The 19,084-nt window shown below is 36.9% G+C and overlaps 1 protein-coding gene across 3 annotated transcripts; it reads left to right on the forward strand.

Annotated features, from left to right (window-relative positions):
• The first annotated feature begins 805 nt into the window (after positions 1 to 805).
• Positions 806 to 18,115, forward strand: LOC149225559 (transcription factor E2FB-like). 3 transcript variants are annotated; one of them, XM_089377139.1, is made up of 14 exons: positions 812 to 1,056; positions 11,524 to 11,713; positions 11,936 to 11,995; positions 12,119 to 12,204; positions 12,355 to 12,443; positions 12,564 to 12,618; positions 12,949 to 13,001; positions 13,546 to 13,596; positions 13,801 to 13,849; positions 13,937 to 14,002; positions 14,086 to 14,162; positions 17,184 to 17,412; positions 17,495 to 17,561; positions 17,637 to 18,115. In XM_089377139.1, the coding sequence occupies exons 2-14, from the start codon at positions 11,557 to 11,559 to the stop codon at positions 17,738 to 17,740; spliced, it is 1,143 nt and encodes a 380-aa protein (XP_089233265.1). In that variant the 5' UTR covers positions 812 to 1,056; positions 11,524 to 11,556; the 3' UTR covers positions 17,741 to 18,115. The 3 variants fall into 3 exon arrangements, with proteins under 3 accessions (XP_089233263.1, XP_089233264.1, XP_089233265.1); XM_089377137.1 differs by having other exon boundaries at positions 806 to 1,056; positions 11,524 to 11,716; positions 17,495 to 18,115; XM_089377138.1 differs by having other exon boundaries at positions 807 to 1,056; positions 17,495 to 18,115.
• Positions 18,116 to 19,084: the final 969 nt, after the last annotated feature.

Here is a 19,084-nt window from a genome sequence, read left to right on the forward strand (position 1 = left end):
AAAATTGTATTGAGTTCAAAAGCCCTATAAATCAATTCTAAAAGTCGACTTCTCAGTGGCAAAGTGTTTACAGAGTTTTGATATTTATTAGCCTAATTGTTATTGTGTTGTTAACAGTTTGATGTGTGTAGGTCACACCCAAGAACATATCATTATAGAGCTATGAATAAATAGACAATTTTAATATAAATTTTGACAGATGATTAATAATGATCCATGTTGATGATACGAATAAGCTATAAGTCCCTCATTTATAAATCATATAAACTTCCATTCTTGTATAACAAAACCAACATTTAATTTATACCTCACTATAAAACATAAAATCTTAAAATAAAACATAAAAAGAAGAAAGAAAGAAATTATTTTAACGTCCACGATGCTAAAGATAGTCTATGGGACAGATTGCTTCTTCATATGCTTGATGTATTCAGCGCTTTTTCTGTAAAGCTTCAAAATAAATGCTCCGAACTTCTTGACAAACCCCTCGCTAAATAAATTATCCCAAAAACTAGCTATCAACATATCAAAATTGAATATTAAACATTTCTTTTATATTCTTTTATTAAACATTTTAAAAACTTTTTACTCACATATTTCCAAAAAAACTACCATACATTTTATTAAAAATTCAAAATAAAATTGTAATAATCAAGTGCAAATCATGCATAAATAAACTTCAATAATCCATTTTCAATACAGTGAACGGGCACATGAATACCCCATAAACATCTATTGTCCAAATATAGTCTCGCCCACGCCTGGTGGTCTCGAATACTAGCGCTTCCCCCTCCTCCCTCCACAAGACGAAAAATAATAATGAAATAAATTAAAAAAACAAGAATAGTTCCCTTCCCTCGCCCGCCTACTCCACATATATCCGAACTCAATTCAGACATTCAAACCCCATAACCTCCCACTTCTCACGAGCTGTCTCTCAATACCGTTGAAGGAAGGCGGGTGTAATTATGGTAATGCCAGAGCTGGATTGCAGTGACACCCAAATGCTTTTCAGAAGGCCTCCTCTGATGGGTATCTGACATTTCTTCAAAACCTGTAAGTTCCACGTAAACCCAGATGTCGTTTTTCACCATTGCAAGATCTCATCTCGTTATATTTGTGTTTGTTTCTTCCCTTTTTGATTAAGGACTGCAAGCAAATCCACTCATACTTGGCCCGTTCTAAGGCCAGTTCCCATAGGCTATTTTGCTGAATTAGCTGTGACTGCCATTAAAGCTTCTTCAGGCCTCTTCTTATAGATTATTATGTTAAGGCCAGCTGGAGCGATGCAAATTTTATTCAAGTCACATGCCCACACACTGCTATGTTAAGGAAATTTCCCAATATAAGTGTGTGAGGAGGCCGATTTGTGGTCACATGACTGATATTGATCTTAATAGTCTATATGAAGTTGTCATTATCTACTCAATATGTTTCTCTGAAGGGCATTTCTGAAAACTTGCTATGTGTTACTAGAGTCTATGTGAGAGATGTTATAGTTCCCAATGAATAGAAGGCGATGACCTTTTTATCAGAATAAATGGACACCAGGGAAAGGTCAAATTTACCTGACTGGGAAACTGGGTTTCCAGTTCATTGTCTTTGTTTACCGTCATGGCAGATGGAATGTGCACACGAGGCGTGACTTCACGGGAATTGGTGATTCTTAGGAGCTGCCGAACTCATCATCATTGTTATCCTCTGGACTTGTTCCCCTCGGCCTATATTTGGCGCAATCAGTGTTTCTTTTGTGATGTTTCATATGATCACGCTATTGCCTCTAAACCAAGCAATGGGCATGAGCATACACTGGCTTAGATCCACCTTAGGCCTGGATCCATGATGCCCGACAGGTATAAAAAACATAAAGTTCCAACTTTTATGTTGTTGCATCTATAAAGCCTATATAATGGCACTTCGAGGTATCTTGATATGTCTCGATGCATAACAGGTGCAGCGTCAAGATGGATCTAAAGTTCTGGAGAGCTCCTTAGTTGAAGCTCGTGTGTCACTTGATTCATGATATACTACCAAATCCGTCTGAACCTAGGTCTCATATGCACATCGAGGTTGCATATCTTGACTTCCTTTATTTGATACATTGCCTATTTATATGACCTCCAGATATGCATCCTTGAGATGCATTTTAGACCGGGGTTTTGATGGGTTTGGGCTAGTATCCGTATTCGATGCACCATTACACAGCCACACAAATAGTGGATGTATCACCCCCAGCCCCAGCTATGCAGAATGCACTTCCTTTCTATCTCTTGTTTCAGAAATCAATAAGTCATTTTGATCATGTGGCTAGCAGTTGCGACCCAACCTGGGGTGATGAACCTAATTTGGTTGATACATTCCTGTCTATAAGTTTATTATACTGCTTATTATTGGAGCTAAGGTTTCAGACATGTGCCCAATGACACAGATCATTTGTAAGCTCAGTTACTTGAACATGTAAATTGTTATAGATAGCCCATTAAGTAGTACAATGCATAGATGTTGGACTAATATGTCCTTGATTCTGTCACTCGAGTCCTTTGATATAACACAACATGGTCTCGATGCCATAGACATGTACCCAATAGCTGTAGTCTTGCCTAGTTCGTAATGACTTGCAGGTCTAACAGGTTTATAGAGTGACTGTCCAGTGAAGGGTATATTAGATCATAAGATATTTCCTCCACCCATCCTCCAACCTACCATTTAATCCTTCGCAATTAAAATCTTACCGCACCATTGGGCATCCATTTATGATAGCTCAAATTCATATTTTTCAGTTGGAAAGTTTATTCCTTCCCTTGCCAGTTGATGCTTAGGTTACAGGTCTGCTGTTGGACCTTAATGCAAAATAATGGTCATTTCTTCCTCAAATGCAGCAGCAGTGTGAATTCCTATGAGTTGTTTCCTATTTAATTGGAAAGGAGGCAAAATTTTGCCCCTTCTTAATTTGTATCTCCTTCTGGAAAATCAAAAGATAAAAATATAAATCATTGATATGGAAGAGAGGTCTTCATGTTACTGGCTAATGCCTACCTAGTTTTCTTTTGCTGTCATTCTCCTTGCATGTACATATTCACAATGATTACTAGAACGCAGTAACTTTTCTCTTTCCGAGGAAAACCTTGTGGGAACATCCAAGGAATGTCCCCCCACATTCGTGGATGGCAGGCAGGCCTAGCAAACCTATTGGTGTAGACTAATGCACTTAACCCATGGAGATTCAAACAAGGCACCTACTGGCATGGAACTGGCCAAGTGGTCAACAACATTGCAAATAACTGGTTGAGCTAACCCCTTGGGCTAGAATATAATAATCTGCCTCTTAGCTTAGTGCATTCCTTGGTTCACATGTTCAATGTTAAGTGCCATGGACATTTGATAAATTTAATCATGCATTTAAGCTGCTGTTCTGCAACTGAATAACAGCTCTGGTAAATGCCATAGCTGAATTTTAGTCATAAACAATGTGTCGATAGTAAGAAGCACTCGAACTCTACTAGGTTGATATATCCTAGTTAATAGGGTTTCTGGATGGCACACCTCACATGGAATTTGTCCTGTACCATAGCAGCAAAATTCAAGGATTGCACAGTATTGAGAATTAAAGCATCAAATGGGGATATGTATAAAATTTAAAGGTGCAGCTTGACATGTATTGGTTAGCCTTGGGTTTAACATGTATGGTTTTGCAAATTGAATAAAGAAGTTTTTGTTTGATGATTACTGAAACTTCTATCTCTTTCTTTCGCTCTCAAAGGCTCACTTATTGCCATTTGCTCAAACTTCTGATTATTGTCATTAAGAACAGTGTGTCACAGAAGCAACAACAAGATAATTAAAAGGCATAGAAACTGCAGTGAATTTTCCTTGAAATAACACGTTGCCATTATATATAACTTTCTTTTTGCTAATGATCACATTAGATGAGTAATCACTAGGTGTCATGTACATGGTGTCTCCTCACACAAAAATAGTAAAAGAATTATTACCATACCATAATGTTCAGTTTCGGTTGACTATTAGAGGGCTTCCTGTTATAGAAGAACTGGCTAAACATTTTAGTCCTCACAAAGGTGTGCCTCATCATGATTATTTTTTTAGCCTAGAGGGAACTACACAGGTTTATTAGTTTTAAAGCCATTTGTCTGTGCTATCCATTATTTATTTTCATTCCAATATATGCATCATAAGTATAAAAGCTGGTTGCTTTTATCAAAGATCCTTTTCTTGTAACTAAAATCAAAATACAATGGAGTGATTCAAGCATCCTTATTTTGTTTAGTGGAGCCAATGAAGTCATTCTTGAAGGTGTCTTGCTCGAAATGGATAACTAAGAATTTGTTGTGCATTGTTGCTAGACATGAATTGAGTTTGTAAACCACGGTCTTCTTCCCTTGTATCTGACTCGTAATTGTCCATTCCTTTTATAGTTGGTATATCTTGACCCAAAATTGTGGAATAGGTCAACATTCTGACAGAATTTGGAACATGTCTCCATTTGCAAAAAAAGGATTGAGTTTAAGTTCCTCCCATGATAGCGAACAAATTGAAAGCTTCCTTGTTTGGTTTGCAAGGATAAAAACATGCTTTCCTTTTTGGCATATTATCAGGGCTCCCCCATTTCCTAATATGGTGGTCATAGAAGCCAATTATGGTTTCTTTTACTTCCTTTACTATTAATGCCAACTAGGTATAATAGTAAGAAAATCAAGAAAAGTGGAATGTGCAGCACTATAACCTTTATATAAAAATGTAGATATTCAGATCACTATATTGTCCATAATTCAGTTGGAGCTGATAGACTTTTATGATTTATCATCCACAATGATTGCTAATGTGTCATAAAGTGGGTTAGTCTACTAGGAGTACTTTACTCTCTTTACCATCATGAGATGTTCTCTAACATGAGAGGACTTCATAATTATGGAGTGGTCACCCTTTGCTCCTTTAATATTAGCATGCCATCCATCTATTGACCAATCTTAGGCCTTATTCAAGGCCCTTGCAATCATGACTTAACTGGCTTGGTAAATGAGGAATCCCACTCCAGTTCAGAACATGCACGCCTTCATTGGTTCAACCGAGCTATTATCATGTCATTAACATCCTTTATCATAATTGAACTCAACATTTTTTGATCTTTAACTGAGTTGTCTTCCTTTATTTTGTCGATAAATTCAATGATGCATCGTGGTTCCAGGCTAACAAAATTTCTTAATTAACAAGTGGCTCATCAAGTTTATTTTTGTGCCTTGTCACTGGATTTATCTGAAGTTCTACCATCCTCTTGCATATGATACAAAATTTCAGTTTTGGCCATTACATTCAGATTTCTATCCAAATATACTATTTTTTTTTTCAAAATGCTATGCTGGTTTGTCTAGAGAACAGACATTGCTATGGAAACTAGCAATGGTAAATTATTATAGTTTCGTATTTGTCAGTGTTACAATAACTTATTATAAGTATGAGCACTAGTAGAGAAGCCAAATCTGAAAGTGAGGGTCTGACCTTTAGAACAGCATCAACTTGCCATCTAGGTTTTTTGTTCTCCCATCCCATTATCCTTTTCATTCATCTGGCTGCTCCCCTCCCCACAAGCTCCAGCTCTTCTAAGCATTTGCTCTATTTCGTCTCTATATTCCATTTTCTCTTTTCTCCCTTGTATAGCATCTTTGACACGATCCACTATGTCTTCAGCCCCTTTATACCCGCGTCCCCAAATTCCTTAAATAAGCTCAGTCATCTTTGCCATCAAACTGTTGACATGTTAGTGCATGCACAAGGTCACCTTGTATGCTGAACTATCGCTGGTATTGCCCTGGTCTTCTGGTAGGAAACAAAGATTCTCTTTGGTCTTGTTTTCTTGGGAGTTCTGCCTCTCCTTTCCCACACTGATCAATACGTTTTTCAGGTTTTGGGGTGCACCTTGCCTGCTATGTCCTCCAGCAGTCTTTAGTTGAATCTTTCTTACTCAAAGTGGCTGCCCCTTTCTTAATGAGGTTTGGCCATCTCTATTGATTCTCCCATGGACCTGCCCTTTCTTCCCTCCATAACCTCCTCACAACTTGTCCCTCTGAATCAAGACCCCTTCTCACCCTTGAGCTACCTGCTTTCGAGTAAGTTTTGTGCCTTTTTCCAGTCGCTTTTTGTGTTCTTCCTTCATCCTTGGCGTTTTTAATTGGCTTCTAGAGTGGATTGTGGTTAGGGATTATTTCCTTTACTTGTTCTCTTCTACATGATAACTTTTAAGCCTTTTTCCATTTTATGATGTCTCTACTTTTTTGGAGTATGCATTTTATTCCCCACTATTATGGCGTGGAATGTTCAATATGGATATCCTTGGAATTTGAATCATCTTTGGAAGTTCATTCATCATCAATCCATTCTTTAAGTTTTTCTGATGTCTCTTACTCAATCATTACTGGGTTGCCTCCTTTTCCCCTTGCTTTTCCAGCACTCTAGGGCCCTATCAAAAAGTATGTTAAATTCATCTATGGCTAGGTGATAATATGTACCAATGTTGACAATTAGAATAATATCACAGTATATGGTTGAGATGCTTATTGTTGCTTTTTGTAGCAAACTTCTTATTGGCCAGGGTCAAAACCCTCACATTGAAGAAATTGATGATAAGAAATTAGTCTCTTGATACAAGTGGTTACACATAGTTTTAAAAGCTGGAACCGGGTTTTGAACTGGCCGCCTATCTAACTGTGATTCGAACTGCAACCAGATCAAACTGGAACCGGATCAAACTGGATTGAATTGGATTCAATAAAACTGGAATTGGAAAAATACATTAAAATAATTATTTTTAATGATTTTTTTGTTTGTTTAATATTTTAGATTACAAACCATGATTCCAAACCGTTAGAGATAAAATATGGAAAGTCTTCTCATCTATATACCATGTAAGGTTGCATATATCAAAATCGCACGAGTGCAATACATATCAATGATATCATTGACAAAATACATAACCAGTGAGGCTTTAAATGGCCTCTAGAGTCCCAAAACAATGCTACAATGAGGCTCTAAATGGCCTCTTGAGTCCAAAAACAATGCTACAACTCAAGCTACTAGGCCACTAGCCTACTACAAATCATTGATCGACATGATCACTCATCAAACTCATCACCACTACTACACATGGGATCATCACTAGGAGCTACATAAACATCATCTAGCTCAGAGTTTGAGGACTCCTCAAACTCCTCTCCAGCCTCAATAGCAGTACTAGTAGTAGCATGAGCAACATCACTAGGCCTAGCAGAACTAGAAGCATGAGTTTGCTGAGCTGCACGACTATTGCTTCCCTCACGAGTCACCATGTGCCATGCTTGGTCTTGTTGGTTCACTTCCTTCAGCTCTTGGTTCAACTACTAGATCTACATTGGGATCAACGCCCCCAACTCCATTAGACAACTCCAAACTAGCTCCATAATGACAAAGAACCTCCAAACTTCTTGTTGTTGCTCCAAAACTCAATGTTGTTGCAGAATTGGCCAAGCTCTGATATGCTCACAAACGCTAGAAATCAAATGTGTGAGGCAAATAGGAGCTTACACATCCTTTTATAAGCTTGGGGTGCCAGATTTAGAAGGGAACCTACCATGGTTTGCTAAAAAGCACCTCCAAAATCCACTTGGGAGTCCCATCAACATGCCCAACCATGCGGCTTCCTAACCGACTGGTTTTTTTACAAAAATCGGCCTGTCAGGTACAAAACCAGGAAAACTGGCCAGTTTGGTACCAAAACCAGCTGATTTGATATACCTAATCGGTCCTGACCAACCAACCAATCGGATTTGTTGGGCTGGTTTGATATCTCAGGTAGCTAACCGGCCGGTTTGACGGATTTTTGGTCCATTCGGACCGATTTTTAAAACTAGGAAGTGGTATTGGAGTGTCTCCTTCTAGTTAGTGCATCTGCCATCTAGTTCAACAACATGTTTGTTTTGTTGATGAAAATATTAGTAGAAAGATGATTGAATTAGTTGAATCTTGTCAATCCTTTTATCTCTCAATAATTATGCCTTGTGAAGGAAAACTTTCCTAAGAAAGACTACGACTCATTGTTACCTTGCAAATGAAATGAAGGTGGCCATTCGATGACCTTCTTGAAGAAGCGCTAAAATTGTCATCAATTCACATGGTCGCACTTCAAAAGGGAAAAAAATGCTCTTTCAGATGTACCTTGGATGATTGTAGTTGATAAGTGTCTAGCTGTAGAATAGATTATAATAGTATGCTTATTCCGCCATTAAAAATGTACACTAGTGAAAGCACACTGTGCTAAGTCTTAAGAGTATCTCTAACATGGATATATGAAGACACAAACAACCCAAGGTCTTGACATGCCATTTGAGATGTAAAGGAAATGAGCAAAATGAATGTTTATCTCCAGGTTGGGGGGTTTGTAGAGTAGATCTATCGACATAGAAGATTGAATGAATAACTAGCGATCTAAGGAAGGGGCCTAGCTTTACTATACTTTTCTGGATCACAAAATCTTCTATAGCTAAAGGCTTTAAGAAGGGAAAGAGGACATTATGAATATCTATCTTAAGTCTATTTCTAATGAGTAGAATATCCAAATCTATGACCCACAGATTCATGGGTTAATGCTATTGAAAAATAATCATTTAATGGAGATGTCGTAAAAGCACAACTGAAAACATTGCTTCCCTAGAACTAATAGGGAAACATATTTGGTATAGAGGTGAGTTTGTGTATGTGGTTGTATGTTATAAGTTGTCTGCAAAAACCGTATCATCAGGTACATTTAAGATAAGGAATTCTTATCATTTGCTATTGAATGTGAAATGAGGTTGTGTTAACCTCACTAGAAGTATTAAAGGTGATTAATTTAGTCTTGTGAAGCCTATGAATCAGTCTAATTGCCATTGGAGCTTGATAAAAGTGGAGGAAAGGATGTTAATACCAACTGTAATGAGGACAGATGAAAGGAAACAAAGGAAGATGAATAATAAAGCAAAGAGAGTAGAAGTTGGAAGAAGAAAAGGATAGGTAATACTAAAATATGAGGACGGAGAGTAAAGTAAAAGATAACAAGGTAAGAGATGAAGACAAAAGGGCGGTGAAAGCTAGGACACAAATGATCAACCTGTGTTATCAGAGGAAAATTTTGTTGAAACCCAAGTGGAACCAAAAGAACATGTGGTGATCAAGGTAGTTACAAGCATGTGGTAATCCAGTTCTGGTTATGTTTTTTTTTTTTTTTTTTCCATGTGGTTCATGGATCCCAGAGATCGGTGACTGCTACATCCATGGAATATTTGTACCAGCCAGATCCCCACCCGAAGGGATCACTTCTAGCCGGCTCAACCACAAAGCCTGACCTCGAGTGTGTCAATAGAATTGAACCCGTGACCTCTCAATAGCAAAGGTGCTTTAACAATGGGACTTGACCAATTGAGCTAACCCTCGGGGCTCTGTTCTGATTATTTTATACAATAACCTGCCTTAATTTGTAAAATTGTAGTTTTTGTTTTGCTAAAATACACTTGATGAACCTGGCTATGATGGCTTTTAAGACTTCAGTATCTATGCTTAATTAACATACGCCCACAAATTTCAGAGATGGTTTCAAGGTTAAACTTACTTTAAAGGTGGGTTATCTTTTGTTGAGATCAAAAGGGGAAGTTTGGAAAGGTCCCAGTTACTTGATGAAAGCACATGGCCTATATGTTTCACTGCCCATCATGCTTAAATTTTCAAAATTTTCTCATATGAAAACACTTTGGAACTGTTTGCAAGATAGTTAGGATGGGCACAAGATACGTAGTTATCTCTTGCATTCTTATTGATAAACTTGATGAGTTCACCTAATATAAATTTTGAATAGAGGATTCTTTAGGAACACTCAATAATATGAGTTAAGAATGAAAACTCATAAGTGAATATCACATGGTGGAAGTAGTAATATACTCTTGTTGCATGGATCCCATTTATTGGGAGTGCCTATCTAGTGGATCCCTCAAGGACATGAGTAGCATCTTATACTTGCTCAAATTCTAAGACTCCTACGAACTTAAAAGACTTCCCTCAATTCTGCAAAATGCATTAGTTAGCATATATGACAAAATATGTGAAGATTTCTTTGGCATTGGTTTCCTTTGGCTAGAGATCCTTACAACCATTGTCTTGTGCCCAACAAATGATCTTTGTGAAAGAGTTTTGTTCGTTAGTGTTTATCTGGAAGTCATTTCTGTTCGTTGGTTTTTATCCGGAAGTCATTTCGATTCATTAGTGTTTATCTGGAAGTCATTTCTTGGATAAAACTTGTCATATGCTGGCTGAGGCTACTTTTAGCAGAAGCTATTGATTGAGTCAAAGTGATTATCTTGGCTGAGGCCTTTACTCAGAACATAGAAGTCGGTCTCTTATGTTATTATTTGCATTCCGAATTCTAGATAAGTTTCTTATCTACTACTTAGTATTACTTGCATTACAGAAGGTGGTCTTCACCTTATATGTTTTATTGCACTAGAAGAGTTATTATGTTTAAAGATTGTTTGGTCTATGGTCAAATCTTTTATCTAGATTGATGCATCCCCTTTCGATCAATTGTGATGGGTTGACATTTCAGCATATGCAATTCTTTATCATATAATTCATAACTCATGGTATAATTTTTAAGTTGTAGTCATGTAATGTAGTAATGCAGTGATTTACTATTAGCTTATACATGTATGGGTTGGTTGAGGATTTATAACTATCAGCCCCTTTCATGTGGTATAGAGGTTTAAGATTGGGTATGTGAAAGTGGCAATGATCAAACATGGATAAAACTGGTTTTATGGGTTCTGCCAGATGAGTGGATGTACTATCTGCATTCAGGCTGAAGACAGGTATTACTGACTTGCAACTGAATTCTTTTCTCTTTTTCTCTTAATAGAGAGCATTTAGGATCAGCATACTACTCCCATTCTGCCCATAGGTCAATTGGACTACTCTGGAATGACTATAAAGCCAAGGGAAAGGATTACAGTCATAAAATTCTAGAAGCATAATTTGTGCTTCAAGCACTATATTAGATCATTGCCAAGCCCTGCTCTGTCATGGGTAATTGGCATGATGCACAAGATCAATCAACACTTGGAATTGGTTGCAATATTTCCAATTACAAGATGATCTCTGATCTGTCTTTTATCCTGGTGGAGGTGTGGGGTTTAGGTAACAAAGTTCTAGTCTAACTAGCGTTAGAGAATGTTCGCTTATTGCAAAAGAAGAGGGCTTATCTGAACATGAAGACTTTTTCTCGTAAACAAATAACATTCATCTGTAGCAGGTTCTAACAGAACAAAAATCCATCCAACTTTTCCTAGGAAAAATGTCATGATGCCATATGAGCTTTATCATATGGCGTGCATTTGCCTTATGGATGGAATATTTTGGTTTATGTTGGTAGAAGATAATATTGTTTAAAAAATAAAATATTTATACCTCCAATATTTATATAGTTGTACTTGTTGGCACACAATTACTGGTCAGGTGAAGTGGAAGACTGAAACAGAGGAACATGAGATGGAGTCCAATGAATTGCCATCAGGGCAAGGATATGTAGAAGCAGATACAGGTGCTGGAAATATGACTGTTTCAGGCACAGGTGGCAGGCGTTATAATCGGTCTAAGCTTGCAAAGCGTGCAAAGATTGGTCCTCAGACCCCTGGATCAAACATTGGTAGTAATTATAACTTCTTTATCTGTACCCATGACTTTTATGGTCCTTGATGCTAAACCTTTTGCGCTTGAACATATCAACTTTAAAATTCTCTTACAGTAGAAGTTTTCTGGAATCTGGATTAAATTTCTCACCCATTTTCTTTATCTGTTAGTACATGGACAAGAAAGCAGCTGAATGGTGGTCAATTTGCTAGTGTACTTATTCTTTCTTTCCTAACAGGTTCTCCTTTGGGCAATGCTCCTACTCCAATCAGCAGCTGTCGTTATGATAGCTCTCTTGGTAATAAGCTGTGTTATAAATTGATTAGGCTGGATTTGTAGTTGTTTTATGTGATTCTCTTTATGGAGCTCTGCTTGTGTTAATGTTTAGAATCTGACATATATGTCTGTTTTGTTGAATCAGGGTTGTTAACAAAGAAGTTTATTAGTCTAGTCAAGCAGGCTGATGATGGTATTCTTGATCTTAACAAGGCTGCAGATACTTTGGAAGTATGAAATTGTGTTCACTTCTGAATTTGTCTGTGCGTGGATGCTAATTTTTTTTCTTCAGTGTGTGGTTATCCTCATCTCTGAAACTATTTTGAGAAGGCTATTGCATTTTGTCTCTCAACTCTGATATGGTTATTCATTGGTTTCCAGGTCCAAAAACGCAGAATATATGACATAACCAATGTGCTTGAGGGGATAGGACTAATTGAGAAACGCCTGAAAAATAGAATTTGCTGGAAGTAATTTTCAGCACAACTTCTCTTTGTTAGCTGTTGCAAAAAATATTAGTCATTGTGGGGAGATACTTGGTGAATTATAATAGCTGATAGTGAGATTTTTTTACCACATGCTCATGACAGGGGCCTTAGTGTGTCGAGACCTGGAGAGGTTGAAGATGAAGCAACAGTTCTCCAGGTACTTTTGTATCTTCAAGTTGTTAATTGATGAAATGTTTAGGCATGTTCCTGATTGCAATTAGTTATAACTTATACCACCTTCAAGTTGTTAATTGATGAAATGTTTAGGCATGTTCCTGATTGCAATTAGTTATAACTTATACGACAAGCAGATAAACTTTATATGGACTCTCTTTTGTTAAATGTGAAACAAATCTATAGTCTATCTTGTCCCACATTTGCTTTCTTACTCTAGTTATAATATCAGTCCATATCATCCATGCTTGGTCGCTGTTGAGTTATCATTTGAACTTCCAACAAGTTCAGTGTGCCTTTGTTTTTCTTGCAGGCTGAAGTCGACAGTCTCAATCTTGAAGAATGCAAATTAGATGATTGCATAAGGTAATTTTTAAATTTTTATGATGCACAAAATTGTCCATGAAATATTTATGATCTGTTAAAGATTATAACTGCAGAGGTAGTAGTTAAAAGAAGTGTTACAAATACCTGTGATATATTGGCAAAATTGTGATTGTCTCAGCTCGGTGATATTTTTGCCAGGAAAAATCGTAATTTTTTCAAATTTTGAAATTATTGCAATATATTGTCAAAATATTGCAAGAAATTGGAAAATATAGTCAGCAGATCTTTGGATATAATATATTTTTGCATTGAAGTGGCAAAGTAGGGGATTGAGAACAAAATCATTTAGGCTTACATCTGTTCATAAAGGGGCTAGATGGATGGGATTGCTTTAGACATTTAAAAAAAATGGGATTAGTTTCATATTCTTTCAAGTTTGCCTATATTTCCCAATTATTTTCCCTAATGTTGCAGATAAGTTTCTCTCTGGATCCTTGATGATATATTCTCTGACACGATGTTTGCAGACATTGGTTAAGAGTTCTCTAAATGTGTACAATATACTTGCATGTATGATTTACAGAGATATGCAGGAGCGATTAAGGATCTTGAGTGAAGATGACAGGAATAGAAGGTATATAATTGAGGCAAAAACTGTTGATGCAATTCTTTTATTCATCATCATTTTGCATTTATATTCTAATTCAGGGTTTGGATTAATATGTCAACCTTTATCCAGTTAGTGTAATTGTTCATAGTAAAAGATGCAATTTCTAAAACTATTCTTTAAAGCATTATTATTTCTTTGTTGCAACTTTATTCTGATTTTTTTCTGTAGATGGCTTTATGTTACTGATGAAGACATTAAGAAGCTACCATGTTTTCAGGTTGGTTATTTAGAGTATTTGTTGTCTTTGTGTGGTGTTATAACTATTACAAAATGCTGGATACTTAAGTTTTACAGTTATTTGCAGAATGATACGCTTATAGCAATAAAGGCTCCTCATGGAACCACACTTGAAGTTCCAGATCCAGATGAGGTGAAAGCTATACTGACAAAGCTTGGATATTCCACTTGAAGCTAGTTTCTTTGTAATTTATGTGATGCTAATATTGCCTGCAGGCAGTAGAATACCCACAAAGGCGGTACCAGATTCTTTTACGAAGTACCATGGGGCCAATTGATGTTTATCTTGTAAGGTATGGATGCGCTTTTGCAAAATTACTAATCTGGCAATGTGCTGGGGTTTCTTGTCTTCATTCTGTCACTATATTTTTGCTCACTTATTCTTACAGTAAGATTTGGTTAATTTTTGCATGAAGGCAATGTTTCAGAATAAGCATTGTTCTAGTACACTACTGTAAATGACTGACACATGCTGCTTTATAGAGGATCTTAATATCTTAATGGCAAGACAAGCGAGTACAGTTTATATTTACAGTAGGCCTTTCCAACCTCTAATTGAGAACATGCATGACAATCTCTTTTTCCATTGTCAAAATGTAATCAACTGCTTGCTGTGTTTAATGGCACTGCTAATTAAATTCTGGAACGTCAAGTTTTAAAATTGTGTGGTTTTCCTTGAGAGTTCTGTATACTGAGAAGCACACTCAAAGTGCACATTATTGAAATAAGCTTGTTAACTGGTGTGCATAAAAGGATGTCAAGCAGGTTTTGCAGCACTGTACTTTGAACCAAAGGTTGTCGCTCTAGCAAACCTCAGCTGCTCATGACAGCTTTTGATATGACATTGGTTTTAGATTTTATTTATTTTAAAACCGGAACAGAAAGTATATTTTATATTATAGAGAGGGTTGTAGCCAAGCTTAACAGTGGTTACATAGTATTCACAGTTATTCAAATTTCAAAAACAAAATGCAGATCTCTGCTGCTATGAAAATAAGTTCACAACAAACTATATGAAAACAATTCCAAGTTTGTTTGCATGTAGCCTGTTTGACAAAACCCCTCAGAATCCTAGTTATAGTGAAAAACATAAATATTAATGAAAAACATGATTGCTATGTGCTTTGCCCTGGTTGAAGTCTGATTGGGGAGAGTTTCGCTGTTCTATTTCTATTTGCTCCTTTAATTGACGAACTGTTTCATTTTCTTGAAGATCCACCTGAGCAGAAGCATCCGATACCCTGTAGTCTGAGGCTGTGAACAAGGATTCTTTTCTCAGATTCAGGGCCAGATTTTGCAGCATATTACTTTCAGCTTCCAATACATCAATCCTTTGCTTTTGGTGCACTGGCAGGTTTATGATTTTAGCATGTTGAGCGAAGCAATTGTGCTCATTTTCGTGCACCTTTCCAGTTTTTTGTCACCAAAAACAACAAATTCCTGTTGGATTGTATGATATCTTCATGCCTTCTCAGGATTTTGTTGAATTCCTGAATGTCTCTGTTATCCATATTTGGTGCCTCCAAGAAGTGAAGAAAACAAGAGGTGGCAGAATCAATGAGATGGTCACTGTTTAGCTGCGCAGGGGAGGAGCCTTCATGTACCCTGCACTCTGCGTGATACTTAAGTCAGAATAAAACCCAGAACCCAGATTTGCTTCACTGTGTGATCCAATGGAGTCAATTCTAATGAACAAAGTAAAAGAACTAAACAAACCAAAAGATGAGACTTGAAGAGAAATGAGTGACTTCTGGTGGAGGAGCAATAGATGCAACCACCAGAATTCATACCTACAAACAATGTTCCCATATATGCAACCAGAAATAACAGAGAGCCAAAGACAGACCAAATCCCTAGCAATCTTTACCATAACTCCTAGAGGGGATGAACCAAGAAATAGATGGATACTGAAAGAGAACCAGTTGAATGAGGAGGATAGGCTTAAGAATCAGAGAAAGGTTCCCAGAATAGTAACCAGTTCCACCACCTCAATATTCCAGACCTTCCACTGATGCCACATTCCAATGACAATTTGGAAAAATGCTGCCAAAACCATCAAACATTCCAAGTACAGGGATGGTATTTAATAGAGGAGCGACCACCATCATGCCCAAACTGCCTAAACATTCAATTCCGAAGGTTTGATTCTCCGTTGCCCCATAGGACCTATGAGATTTCATACTGAGCCCTTCATCTTCCAAAGCCGAGTTATTACTGCGCGTTCTGTTGGTACTTGGGGGCATCCTTGGAGCTCCCATATTGATACAAGAGAAATAATGCACTGACTTGTGATGCTTGTGAGAGTTGAATGCTAAATGTTTTATGTGCCCTTCCATATGAATTCCTTATGGGATTAGATAATTATAATGACCCCCATTTTTTATGTACACCCCTTTACTAAGTTCTGCGGCCTTGTTAGCACAGTGATCAACTTCAGAATTTAGACCACATTTCACATGGGGAGATACAGCTTTGTTGAGACAGCTTACCTCTTATTTGTTCAACCAATGGTGACTGGAAGTTTATTGTTAGATGGAGTGATTTTACCTAGCATAAGATTTATCATCATGGAATTCTCAATGATTTCCAAATTCCAATGACTTAACATTTGCTTCCTTGGCTAGAAGAATGTCATGCAATAGTGCATATGCATGAGCCTGATTGTTTGAGACTTGGCCAAGACCCTAAAATCTAAGGTGGCTACCTTTTTCCTCCAGGATCATAGAGGATCCCTCCCTGCACCTGCCATCCTTGATTTTATATTTTTTAATGACTAGAAATCCTTAGTTTTCAGTGAGTCACACCTCAAAATGCATATATTATAGCAAATGGCACACTTGATGTCATATGATTCAGAATATGTGAATAACCACCAATATTTTAGAACATAAGCATTCTTATTAACATAAATAGGGGGAGGTAACACTAGCTGGTTGCAATGGGAAAAAAACAGTAAATCAATGCAGTCAATCTCCACTTGCACTTATGATGATATTATTGGTAAGAATGATTGTGCCTAGCAAACATCTTATATGTGATACTTAAATTTGAGATGACAATGCTGCTTATACCCATTTGGGGAGTTATTAGAACTTAGAAGTAAATCATGAAACTTTGCAGCATTCAACATGATTAGAGAATTGGCAAATTTCTGCCAGGAATACATCTCCTTTGGATGTTAATACAAAAGAATTTTTATAGATTCATGTGGATTAGATTAGGTGGCCTTTTATGTTGAAGGTAGATTGTAAGAGAAAAATGTCAAACTCAGCAAAAAATTCTAATTCATATTTTTCATATACAAATGCATTCAGCCAATTTGAGGAGAATATTGAAGAGATGAATCCAGTTGATCTGGCAACAGAACTTGTTCCTTCGGGGATCTGTCCTGCAGAAGGGGTAACTATATCCAGTGTTCAAGAAGGTGCAACTTTTGTTGAGATGGAATGCCAAGGCCATGAAACTCGCCAACCGTGTACAGAATTAACTAGCCCACAGGATACTGCTGGTGGAATTATGAGAATAGTTCCATCAGATGCTAATGTGAGTAATTGCTTGAAAAATGTTATCGTGTACTAAATGATGAAAATAAGTTACTGAAGCAGAGCCCACATGTGCATGGCAGATTGATGCTGATTATTGGCTTCTCTCGGATTCTGGGGTTGGCATAACTGACATGTGGAGAACTGAAAGTATCCTTTTATCTTCTTCATATTCTGTCTCATCTAGAAATGATATTTCCTTTTGGATTCCTCAACTTGAAAAAGCTAATTCTACATGGGATGAGGTGATTGAACTCAGTCCAACAGATTTTGGGATTGGCGAGGGTTCTCCCTGTCCTCAAACTCCTCCAAGCAGTAGTGTGTTCTAAAACTTGAAGAATGCATGGTGCAGATTGCTAAATGTGCACACTTTGAATCATCTCATCGCCAAAGTTTACTAGTCACGCGTGAACATGTTCATCATGTCTTAAGATTTTTGGCACAAATATTATTTATATGAGGTGAAGTTGGAGAACATCTTCAGCATACCCTGAGTGTATCAGGAGCAGGCAGCTGTTTACAAAGTTTTAATTGATTATCGACCTCATACTGGGTGGGTTCTTGAAGAAAAAAATACAAAATACAACTGGATTTCTACAACATTTATCTATTCCAGTAATTAATGGATGTAGAGGCAATTGGGCCCTGGCTGTATCCAAGTTATTATGCTACAAATTTAATCTGTGCACTTTTTGCCTTATTTACTTATGTTGTATAGATGGAAACAACACTGACCTTAGTGCATTGCTTAGACTGAATTAAAATCTGGTAAAGTGTGAATAGGATAAGCATTTGTAAAGTCGAAATGTTTTATGTGACATCTTTGACAAACATTTGGAAGTGGTAGCACCTAATGTCAAACAGTATTTACTAGTGCTTTAGGCTTCCAAGTTAACGAGGAGTATTTTTGATGCCCTGTTGGCAGGATTTTTTCTGATTAATTATAAACGTGAAGGACAGTTAGATTAGAGAGTATTTGCACCAACTGCCATAAAGGGCTTACATTCTCTTAGATAGTCGTGTCTAGACTTTCATTTGTTCTGGCTTTTCTTGGTAACATTTTTTTACGCAGAATTTAGATTATTGGTTTGCCCTTACTCTTTTCATGTTCATTTCAGTGTGTTAAGGTGAATTGTTGACTGAGTCCATTCTCAATTCTAGTTAATTATGAAAAGCCCAGGTTCATTTTATTAAATTCAGTTAAGAGTAATCTAAAGATGTTAGCGAGACATCCTTTAAATGCCTCATTTCAGACTCTTTGATTAGGTAATTATAAAGGGAAAATGCATTTGGATTACAAGCTATGAGTGCTGACCAATATAAACTGAGTTGTATAGTTGTATTATACATTTTTAATCTCTGAATGATATAGGGAATATGCATAGATAACCAGATTTTAATTTTCATCTATTTATGTTCTTTATGGTTGACTGATATATATAACACCAACAACCAGTTGCAGTTGCGTACTCTAATGGGAAACAGTAAATATTTATTGGGGAAAAGGGAGAAAATGAGCAAGGGCTGAAATCAAAATGTCATGTTCACATATCATAGTCTTTGTCTAGAATTTGTTCACATAATAGTATTATAACATTCAGATTCTTGATCTGCTTGACTAATTATGAAGTCTCTTATCTCTTATCAGCCATCGGCATTTTCCCTTTAAGCTA

This window comes from Pinus tabuliformis, chromosome J (genome assembly GCF_031772625.1).
Source record: "Pinus tabuliformis cultivar Carrire ecotype Pingquan chromosome J, CPIR1, whole genome shotgun sequence".
Classification (NCBI taxonomy): Eukaryota; Viridiplantae; Streptophyta; class Pinopsida; order Pinales; family Pinaceae; genus Pinus; species Pinus tabuliformis.